This window comes from Phascolarctos cinereus, unplaced genomic scaffold (genome assembly GCF_003287225.1).
Source record: "Phascolarctos cinereus isolate Bilbo 61053 unplaced genomic scaffold, phaCin_HiC Scaffold_2;HRSCAF=192, whole genome shotgun sequence".
Lineage (NCBI taxonomy): Eukaryota > Metazoa > Chordata > Mammalia > Diprotodontia > Phascolarctidae > Phascolarctos > Phascolarctos cinereus.
Genome location: NW_027555625.1, coordinates 76390304 through 76402369, shown reverse-complemented (window position 1 = coordinate 76402369; position 12066 = coordinate 76390304). Strand labels below are relative to the sequence as shown.

The following is a 12066-nucleotide window of genomic DNA, read 5'->3' as shown; positions in this document are numbered from 1 at the left end:
TCTGCCATGCTCTTTTCCAGTTTTCCCCAAAGTTTTTGTCAAATAGCGAGTTCTTATTCCAGAAGCTGGAGTCTTTGGGTCCATCAAACAGTAGATTACTGTAGTCACTGACTACTGTGTCTTGTGTACCTAACCTATTCCACTGATCCACCACTCTATTTCTTAGGCAGTACCAAGTACTTTTGATGATTGGTGCTTCATAATACAATTTAAGATCTGGTGGCTAGGCCACCTTCCCTAGCATTTCTTTTCATTAGTTCCCTTGATATTCTGAACCTTTTGTTCTTCCAGATGAATCTTGTTATTATTTTTTCTAGCTCTATAAAATAATTTTTTGGTAGTTTGATTGGTATGGCACTGAATAAGTAAATTAACTAAGGTAGAATTGTCATTTTCATTATATTAGCTCGGCCTACCCATGAACAAGTAAGGAAGAGTTTTAACTGGACTTTGAAGGATAGAGAAAATGGAATAATCAAAGTAATCCACATGACGTGGTGATATAAGTAGGAGCCATGAGGAGACCAAGTTGTCTTGAATGTAGTTTGTATGTAGGGAAGCATGGGAGATAAGCCAGAAAAAGTCAGTTGGGCCTCAGAATATTGAAAAGTTCTTAGACATGGGAGAGATGTAATAAAAGAGATCTTTTAGAAAAAATAATCTGAGAGTGCTATGAAGGTTTGTGGGAAAGAAATGGGAGAAAATGAAAGCAATGAGACCAGGTAATATATTTTGTTATTATGAAGATATCATACTATGTATTGTTATCATCACTAGGAAGAATTGTCCTACAAGTCTCAGTATTATGGTCTCAGGGAGAAGGGAAGTTTTCTTGCTGCTAGGAGCTTCCTGAAGGCCCCTTTCATGTCTTGATTCCTCAGACTGTAATAAAGGGGTTCAGCATTGGTGTTACCACAGTGTACATGATTGACATGACTGTCTCCTTGACTGTTGAATTGTTTGTTGAAGGGCACAAGTAGAGGCCAATGACTGTCCCATAGAAGAGAGAGACCACTGAGAGATGGGAGCCACAGGTAGAGAAGGCTTTGCGAATGCCCCTTACAGAGGGCACCCTGAGGATAGAAGAGATAATATGGGCATAAGATGTGATAATTAGCAGGAATGGCACAACCAAAATCAGCCCCCCTGTGACAAAGATTACCAACTCATTTGGCTGGGTGTCTGAGCAGGCCAATTTCAGCAGGGCAGACATGTCACAGAAGAAGTGGGGGATAACGTTGTTGGCACAGAAAGATAATCGGGACATGAGCAGGGTGTGCAGCAAGGCATGGAAGGCAGTGAGGACCCAGGAAAGCACCACGAGAGAGCTGCACAGCTTGGGGCTCATGATGACAATGTAGTGCAGTGGGTGGCAGATGGCCACATAGCGGTCATAGGCCATGGCCACCAGCAGGAGCTCTCTAGGTCTGCAAAAAAAAGGAAGAAGTACATCTGGGAAAGGCAGCCAGCATAGGGGATAGCTGGTTTTTTGCTCTGCATGTTTACCAGCAGTTTGGGTATGCTCACAGAGGAGAAGCACATGTCAGAGAAGGACAGGTTGCTGAGGAAGAGATACATGGGTGTGTGTAGGCGGGAATCCACATGTATCAAGAGGATGATGAGCATGTTTCCAAGGACTGTAGTGAGGTACATGGCAAGGAAGAGGGCATAGAAAGGAGCCTTCCTCTCTGATTGGATAGGCAGGCCCAGGAGAAGGAACTCAGAGATAATGGTTTGGTTTCCCTTTTCATCATGAACTTGCTTCATCTGAAAGAAAAACAAAAAAACCCAATTATTTAATTAAAAATAGTCAAGCCATGAATTTTAATAAATACATAGCTGTCCTGAAGCTCAGTTCCTATAATTTCAGGGTTGGAAGAAACCTTAGAAACCACCAAATCCAGTTCCTAATTTTACAAGTGGAAATTGAGATCCAGACAAGTGATTTGATCAAAGTCTCACAATAAATTCATGACTGAACTGGGATTTGAACTCAGATTTCCTGATTCCTCGTCCAGTTCTCCTCCCACTTGTCTGTTCTTTCTTCATAGTTCATCATACCACAGGAACAAAAATTTATAGCTAGGAAGATGTTAGAACATTTAGGGACAGGAGACCTTATGTAGAGGGACTCCAAACCCTTGATTGTACAGATGAGGAAACTGAGGCCCAAAGGTTACTTGCTCAGAGTTACACAGGTAGTAAGTATCCAAGAGGAGATTCAAACCCACATCTTCCTGACTTCGGTTATAGTGCTCTTTCTACTGCCGTTCAATTAGGAACTGTCAACCATGCTTATTTTATTCCATAAATTAAAGATAAAATAAGATAAATTAAAACAAAACAAAACAAGACAAAACAAATCCAAGAGCTGAGTCACAATGGAACAGGCTACCTTAATAGGCAGTAAGATCCTTTTGCTAGAATCCAATCTAAGCTGGTTTGGCACTTACTGGGGATGCTGTGAAGGGGATTCCTAGCCTGGTAGGGGGGTAAGACTAGAAGGTTTAATGAGTGAAAGTTACAAAGATGCACATTCTTCTAAGATCTCTTCAAATGCTAAGATTCTCTGGTTCTATGAATGTCATTTGCCCATCTTCTCATTTGCCATGTTCCTCATTAATTATGTGGCAGGTGCTGAAGAACAACTCTACATAAATTCTCTGCCCCAGGTCATAAGACTCTTTATCCTACAAGTCAAAGTCATAAATAATCTGGGAAGGCAGTACATCTGCACTACAAAACTAGAGTGGACTAGCTGGGGCCACCATCTCTGGAGAGAGAATCAGTTTACTTTCTATAGCAGAGTTACTATAAACCTTAAGCCGGAAGAATTATAATCTTACCTCTAATCGTTGTGTGAGAGTGGAGTGATTATTTTCAATTAACAAGAGATACGGCATCTCTTTCATTCTGTCCCTCCCTTCAAGTTGGTGTTCTCTCCCACCCCCAGGTAATCTTATCAGTCTATAGTCTAGATGAGATCAGAGAGGGATAAATTTTCTATTTTGTAACCTTAGAGGTTATTTAATTGATTAACTATACACAAGAAGAATATACAACCTATACATAAGAATAATTACCTTTATAACATGCCTGACAAATTGTGATCCAACTTGAAGATTTTCAGTATTGGACAGATTACTACCTTCCAAGGAAAGTCACTCCATTGTTGGTAGATTCTTCTTCTTCTTCTTTTCTTTCCCTTTTAGGTCTTAATCCAAGCTCTGACCTATAAAGAGAAAATGGAAAGGGTGTTGATTTGAAAGTCAGGATACTTGTCTTCTAATCCCATTTTAACTCCTTGTGAGACAATTTCTTCTCTTGGCCTGTTTCTTCACCTAAAAATAAAAATTGGACTAGATGACCACTTTCTTTTTTTTAATTAATTTTTTATTTTTATTTTTAGGCAATTGGGGTTGAGTGACTTGCCCAGGGCCACACAGCCAGTAAGTGTCAAGTTGTTTGGTGTGAGGCCGGATTTGAATTCAGGTCATCCTGACTTCAGGGTCGGTGCTGCATCCACTGTGCCACCTAGCTTCCCCGTAGATGACCACTTTTGATCCCTTCTAGGTCTGATATTAAGTGGTTCTATGAAATCATAAGAAATGTTTGTGTTAAATAGATTATATTTATTTTAAAATGAATTTTTTTGGGGTAATCATTACTCTTTCTCATTCATCTCAAGCAAAATCGTCATGAAAAAGGTAACCAAATCATCGTTTCCAAATTTCTCCTCTTCATCTTGCCTATTTGTCCAAAGCATCAGATCCTTGTAGATTTCCTCTTGTTGGACACATATATTAATTGTAATAACAGAGCCATCTTATCAGCATATTGATATACTTCAATTTCTGCTTACTGACACTAATTTATATGTTCCTTAGTAACCTGTAATGTGCAAAATCCCCAATTTCTGTTGCATATGTATAGTCCCCAATATAGCTTACACCATTTATAGCCAGCTCTAATAGGAAAAAAAAAAGAATTTTCCTCCCATTGAGTCAAATTTTTTCTCTTTATAACTTTCATTCATTGGGTTTGATTTTGTATATAGGGATGAAGCAAAACAAGTCCAAAACCTCTTGTACAATATACTTTTAAATATTTGAAGAAAGCAATAATCAACCTCTCCTATTCCCCTAACAATGCTTCTATTCTTTAGAATAATTATCTCTAGTTCCTTTCAATGTTGCACATAGAAAGTATAATAGAGGAAAAACTGGATTTGTAGTCAATGTCCTGACTTAAATCCTTTCAAGAGGACTTTGGTAAAAGACTGGATAATTGGATACTACTGAAGAAATTTATGTATAGGTTTGATTAGATAACCTCTGAACTGTATTCAAATTCTTATATTCTATATTTTTGTGATATTACATGGTTTTTAATCTAGTTGGCCTCCCCTGGATATGCATTTTGTCATTGTCCTTCTCTTCATCTTCAACGTGACACACAGACAAAGACATGATAATTATGTTGCAGTCTGACCAGACAGAGGACTGAAATTAGAGGCCTCTCTCACTTTGCACACTATAATTTTATGAATGTAGTCTAAGATCACATTCTCTTTTGATTGTATGATGCCATGCTTGTCTCTTATTGATCTTGCAGTACAATCAGACCCCAAGGTCTTTGGAGTATGTCTTCCCCACCCTATATTTGTGCAGCTGATATTTCAAACTAAAATATGATACTTTGCATTTTTTCCCTATTAAATTAAATATTGTTAGCTTTAGATGATGGTTATAGCCTGTTGAGATTTCTTTGGATCCAAATTTTATCAAAAGTTATTAACTATTCCTTCCATTTAGTATTAATTTTAGATGTAGTAAACATGCTGTCCATGTCTTTATTCAAGTCATTGATTAAAAACATCGAAAAGAACATGTCCAAGGAAAGAATCCTGAACTACTGCCCTATAGACTTCTCTCAGGATTGATTCAGTCCATTAATCCACACTCTTTGGGCACAATCATGTAATGAGTTCTGAATACACCTAATAATATTACCACCTAGTTCACATCTCTTCATCCTATACAACAAGATATCTTGAGAGACTATGTGAAATGCCTCAGTAAATCATAAAAAAAAAAGCCTATGGCATTGCCCTTACCTAGTCTTTTATGAAGCTTGTCAAGAAAGGAAATGTGAGTAGTCCCAGTATGATTTGTTTATAGTGAATCCATTTTGGCCTGTAGTGAATAGCAATTTTCTTCATAAGTGCTCTGAAAACATTTCTCTGTTAATTCAACTTTTCTAGCAATGAAAGCCAAACTCACTGGCCTCTAATTTGAAGAATTTGCATTTTTCTTTTCTTTTCTTTTTTTGGAATATTGAGATGTTTGGTTATTTCTTCTTCCACAATAAGGTCTTCTACTCACTCTGAAACTTTAAAAATAATTTAATAATCACAAGCTTAAATTCTTTCTGTGTACCCTTTGATGTAATTAATCTGTTTCTGATGACTTGGAATCAAGGACAAGCTAGCTGCTCTCTATCATCTTCTTAGTCATCTTGGATTTTTATTCCATATTTGAAGTGACACCCAAGTTGCCACTTCAAAGCCTGGGAACAATGAGCCCCATTTGTTAGTGTTCTGAAATGAAGCATGGCATTTGATTGTAATTGATCCTGAGTACATGCAGATCCTGGGCTGAGTTGAGTTCCACCCCTGGAAGAGTGGGAGAAAAGGCTAATGCTAGGGATATAGAGCATTACACTAACTTCTCCAACCTTAACACTCTCTGATGTTCAACCTGCGCTCTTCATTGCAGTCCTACTAATTTTATCATAGGACCTGATATCTGATAGACAGTGGGTAAAAACCTCCAGGGGGTAACAGTAAGGAGGAAGAAAAAGAAATCATTCAGCTCCTTTTGGATCATAGATGCCATTCATAGGAGAATTTGGATTAACTTCATTTTAACAAATATTTTCTAATAATTTAATTATTTTAATATATGCATTTACTGTACCACTAGGTCCTAAGGATACAAAGAAAAAAACAAAACAGGTCCTGGCCTTTTAGGAGATTATATTCTATTACTTATATTCTATATTCATATACCCTTATAGCATGTAGTTAGCATTTATATAGAACTTTAAGGTCTACAAAATACTTTACAAATATTATTTCATTCTTATGCTTACAACATCCCTGGGAGAGAGATGATATAGTTATCCCCATTTTATGAGATGAAGAAACTGAGGCAGAGGTTAAATGATTTTTCTGAGAGTCACACATCTAGTAAATATCAAGGATAGATTTGAACTCAGGTGTTCCAGAATCCACATCCAGCACTCTATTAATTGCTCTCTCTAGCTCAATATAAGAATACAGTATAATTTAGGATAGGCAGCTAGATGACCTAGTGGATAGACTATTGGGCCTGAAATCAGGAGGATTCATTTTCCTGAGTTCAAATCTGGCCTCACTTAGTAGTTATGTAACCCTGGGCAAATCACTGAAATCTGTTTACCTCAGTCATCTGTAAAATGAGCTAGAGAAGGAAATGGCAAACTACTATATTATCTTTGCCAAGAAAACCCCAAATGGGATCACAAAGAGTTAGACCTGACTGAAATGACTCAAACACAAAACTGAATCGAGAGCACATTAGTTGCTTTTTTTGGGGGTGGGGCAGATGAGGGTAAGTTTCATGGAGGAATTGACTCCTGAGTAGAATTGAAGGACAGTAAGGCTTCTGACAGGTAAGGTGAGGAGGGAGTGCATTCCAGGTGTGAGAGATTATTTGTGAGAATGCATGGAGATGTGTGTGTGTGTGTGTGTGTGTGTGTGTGTGTGTGTGTGTGAGAAAGAGAGAGAGAGAGAGAGAGCGAGAGAGAGAGAGAGAGAGAGAGAGAACGAGAACTGAGTCTGGAGAGAACTGGTCAGTCCATTCAGGCTGGAGCACAGAGTATGTGAAGGGTAGTAATGTGAAATAAATCTGGAAAAGTAGGTTGGAGCCAGATTGTGAAGGGCCTTGAATATTATAGCTAATATTCCTTATGGCTAAAGAAGTAGTGTATTATCCCAGAGGCCATATGGAGCTATTCATTGATCTTTGAGGGAAACCAAAATCTTTGGGAAAGAAGCTTGTTGTAGGAAGACTGTGGATCACATCATGTTTTAGTTTGTAATCCAGATATTAAAAAGCCCCATCCCTCCCAAGTTAGCAATAATAGCATTTACACAGTGCTCTAAGCTTTTCAAATATCATCTCCTTTGATACTCACAACAACTCTGGGAGATAGGTGCTGTTATTCCCATTTTATAAATGAGGAAATTGAGACAGGTACAAATAAAGTGACTTGCTCCAGATCACAGAGCTCATTCTTTTCAAGTTTAGTTGGCTATCCTGATTGGGACTCCTGGGCATTCTTCCTATTTTCTGCTTAGCTATGGCTTTCTCATTTCTCCTTCATATAGGATTTTTCACCTTTACCTGCTCTCCCCTTCTTTAATATCTCAGCCACTGGGGACTTTTGATCTCTGGGAAACTTGTTAGTGACAAACATGGGAATTTCCTTACATCTAGGTCCCTCTCTCCCTCCCCAACTAGGAAGATCTCTCTGGGACGTACTTCTTAAGTATTTGGGGGTAGTATTTATGCTCTTAGCTGTCTACTGGGGCACAGAAAATCTCCACCATGATGTCTCTCTTCATGGCCACTGCAGACTACCTTGATCAGTCTTGTAGCTGTTCAGCTTAACTTTTCATTTTATTTCTTGATCCTGCCATGTTTCTTTCTTTTTTTATTCCTTGATCCTTGACCAATCCGTGAGTGCCCAATGAATGAGATTATGTCTTATTCTTTTTCTTATTCAATCGTTCCAATAATGGAGATTATGATTATAGGAAATTCTTGTGGTCAACTGGAGAAGCAAAAAATGTGAAGATGACTTCCCTTAAGAAGTTTATAATCCAATATGGCAGAATGAATTCATCAACAAACATATATTAAGTATCATGCTAGACACTGGGCATACAAAGACAAAAGTCAGTCAGGAAATATTTATTAGGAATCTACTGTGTGCTAGGCACTGTGATAAGTACCGGACATACAAAGAAAGGCAAAAGACAGTCCTTGCTCTCAAAGAGCTCATAGTATAATGAGGAGACAGCATACAAACAGCTTTGTACAAATAAGCTATATACAGGATAAATGGAAAATACTTAATAGAGGGAAAGCATTAGAATTAAAAGGAAATTAGGTTTCCTATTGAATGTGTGATTTTAGCTAAGACTTGAAGGAAGCCAGGGAAGCTAGGAAGTATAGATGAGGAAAGAGAGCATTCTAGGCATGGGGAACAGCTAGTGAAAATGCCTGGATCTCAAAGATGGAGTGCCTTGTTTGAAGAACAGCCAGTGACACTAGATAGAATACATGGAGGGGGGAGTATAAGGTGTAACTGGAAAGGTGGAGAGTGTTGGCAATGAAGGACCTTGAATGCCAAACTTAGGATTTTATATTTGATCCTGGAAGTGACAGCAAGTCATTGGAGTTTATTGGGGGAGAAGATTGGAGGTGACGTGGTCAGACCTAACTTTTGGAGGGTCACTTTTCCAGCTGAATGTAGGATGTACTTGAGTGCGGAGACTTAAGGCAGGCAGACCCTTCAGCAGGTTATTTCAATAATATAGGCATGAAGTGCTGAAAGCCTGCTCAAGAGTGGTGGCAGTTTCAGGAGAGAAGAAAGAGGGGTATAAAACTAAGGTAAAATTGATAGACCTTGGCAATAGCCCCTGCCTTCAAGGAACTTACATTCCACTGGGAGAGACAACATGTGCACATATGCTGAAATACATGAAACATAAATACAAATTTTTGAGGAAGTCTCCAACAATTGAAGAGGTCAGGAAAGGTCTCACTTGGGAAGTAGCCCTGAACTGAGCTTTGAAGGAAGGTAAGATAGAGGTAAGGAGGGAGTGTATTCCGGGTATGAGAGACTGCCTTTCAAAGGTGCGAGGACAGGAAACAGAATGCTGTGTGTGAACAGCAAGGAGGCCAGTTGGACTGAAAAGTTCATGAAGGAGAGTTGTTTATAATCAGCCTGGAGAGATAGATTGGAGCCAACTTGTGAAGACCCTTAAATGCTAACGTGCGGAATTTGTATTTGTACCTGAGGCAATAGAGAACCACTAGAGTTTATCAAGTAGAAGAGGAAAGAAACAAGCATTCATTAAGTACCCATTACATTCTAGTCACTGTGCTAGGTACTTTACAATAACCCTGGGAGGTAGGTGCTATTATTATTCCCATTTTACAGTTGAAGAAACTAAGGCAAGTATTGTTACAGTCACATAACAGAGGTTAAGTGACTCTCCCAGTCACACAGCTAGAAATTGTCCTAGGCTAGATATAAACTCAGGTCTTCCTGACTCCAAGCTCCATTTTTACAGTATCTTAGTATATGGTGTGAGATTTCTGTGCCTAGGTTCTGCCATACTGTTTTACCATTTTCCCAGCAATATTTGTCAAATAATGAGTTCTTGCTCCAAAAGCTTGGATCTTGGGTTTACCAGACACTCAATTACTATGGTAATTTACTTCTGTATATTGTGTATCTAATATATTCAGCTGATCAGCCACTGTATTTTAACCTATACTGGATTATTTTGATGATTACTATTTTGTAATGTAGTTTGAAATCTAGTACTGCCAGGCTGCCTTCCTTTACATTTTTTTCATTGATTCTCTTGATATTCTTAACCTTTTGTTTTTCCAGATGAATTTTGTTATTATTTTTTCTAGCTCTATAAAATAATACTTTGTAGTTTGCTTGATAAGGCACTGAATGAGTAAGTTAATTTAGGTAGAATTTTTTTTATTATATTGGCTAATATTTCTCCATTTGTTTAAATCTGCCCTTTTTGTGTGTGAAAAGTATTTTGTAATTATGTTCATATAGTTCTTGTGTATGTCTTGGTAGGTGGCCTCCCAAGCATTTTATTCTGTCTACAATTATTTAAAATGTAATTTCTCTTACTATCTCTTCCTGCTGCATTTTTGTTGGTAATATATAGAACCACTGATGATTTATGTGAGTTATTTTATGTAGGTTTATCTTTCAACTTTGCTAAAGTTGTTAATTATTTCAACTAGTTTTTTTAGTTGATTCTTTAGGGTTCTCTAAGTATACCATCATATCAGCTCCAAAGAACTATAGTCTTGTTTCTTCGTTGCCTATTCTTTTTTTTTCTTTTTTTCCACTACATTTTAATACATGTGGAACATTGAACGATTCCTTCACTTCAGCTCCTTCACAGCCAAACCAGGAGTCAGGGACTGTTTAAGTTTCTCTGCCTTCTCTTTGTCTGTGATGACCAGTGTGTACAGGTACCTGCTGCAGAGAACCTTAAACTTCACATTGTCCTTGTTTTTCTTGATCTTGACAGATTTGTCATCTTTTCGCCTGGCTGCCAGCAGGAAGTCTTTTATTTCCTCAATTTTGGGGGCATGGCAGCGGCAGCTGCGGCAGCTGGACGAGGGCCAGCGTGTGGCCCAAGAGGTTGTACCACAGGAGAGATACTCACAACTCTTCATTGCCTATTCTTGCTTGATGTGTTCAAAGATATAAAATTTCCCTAAGGTACTGCTTTTCCTGTATCCACTAAATGTTGGTATCTTGTCTCATTGTTGTCATTGTCTTTAATGAAATTGTTGTAGTTTTTATAATTTGTTCTTTGACCCTTTCTTTAATATTAGATTATTTTGTTTCCAATCAATTTTCAAGTTATGCTTCTAAGGCCCTATACTGAATGTAATTTTATTGCATTATTGTCAGAAAAAGATGCACTTAACATTTCTGCTTTTTTTGCATTTGCTTGTGAGGTATTTTATGTCCCAATATATGGTTCATTTTTATAAAGGTGCTATAAACAGCTGAGAAGGAGGTTCTCATTTCTATTACCATGCATTTTCCCCCCAGAGATCTATCATACCTAACTTTTCTAAAATTCTATTCATCTTCTTAACTTCTCTCTTATGTACTTTGTGATTAGAGGGCTAAATTGAGGTCTTTCACTGTATAGTTCTGCTGCCTATTTCCTCTTTTAACTAATTTAATTTTTCCTTTAAGAATTTGATTGCTATGGCATTTGGTGCATATATGTTTAGTATTCATATTACTTCATTGTCTATGTTACCTTTTAGCAAAATGTGATTTCTCTGATTATCTCTTTTAATTAGGCCTATTTTTATTTCTGCTTTGACTGAGATAATGACTGTTACTCATGCCTTTTTTACTTCAGCTGAAGCATAGTAGATTCTGCTCCAGTCTCTTATTTAATTCTATGTGTATCTTTATGTTTCAGGTATGTTTCTTATAATCAACATATTGTTGGATTCTGGTTTCAAATGTATTCTGCTTTCTAATTCTATTGTATGAGTGAGTTCATCACATTTACATTCACAGTTGTGATTACTGTGAATTTCCCTCCATCCTATTTTGTTTTGTTTATCTTCTCTCTCTGCGTCTGTTTTACCCTGCTCCTCTTCAAAAATCTATTTTGCTTCCGACCACTGACTCCCTTAATCTGCCCTTCTTTTTATTACTTTTCCTCTTTTTTCTTAGCCCTTTCCATTCCTATTTCCCTGTTGGATAAGATGAATTTCTATACCCAATTCTGAGTATATGTATCTTTGTTTATGTTATGTGTACACACGCGCGCGCGCACACACACACACACACACACACACACACACACATTCTCCTCTCTTTGAACCAATTAAGATCAGATTGAGGTTCAAACATTGCCTGCTCAATCATATTTCTCCCTCTACTGTAAAAAACTCTTCCTTGAATGACACTTTTATGTGAGATAATTTTCCCCATTGTTCCTTTCCCTTCCGCATTCTCCCAGTGCATCCCTCTTTTTCACCTCTCCATTTTTTGAGATTATCCTGACATGATGAAGTCACGGCCATATCCTTTGTCTGTTAACTCCTTTTTAACTGCCTTAATAATGACAAAGTTCTTAATAGTTATATGTGTCATCTCCCCAAACAAAAATGTAAACAGTTTAACCTTAAGTCTCTTATGATTTCTCTTTCATGATCA

At 37.7% G+C, this 12066-nt stretch overlaps 1 protein-coding gene and 1 pseudogene across 1 annotated transcript; both read right to left on the bottom strand.

Annotated features, from left to right (window-relative positions):
* Window positions 1-803: 803 nt before the first annotated feature.
* Window positions 804-6491, bottom strand: LOC110193242 (olfactory receptor-like protein DTMT). Its single transcript, XM_020964915.1, is given in 4 exon segments — window positions 804-889; window positions 892-1416; window positions 1419-1743; window positions 6483-6491. Coding segments are annotated over 4 exon segments (945 nt in total).
* A 3731-nt stretch (window positions 6492-10222) lies between these two features.
* LOC110193243 (large ribosomal subunit protein eL38 pseudogene) lies at window positions 10223-10550 on the bottom strand (annotated as a pseudogene).
* Window positions 10551-12066: the final 1516 nt, after the last annotated feature.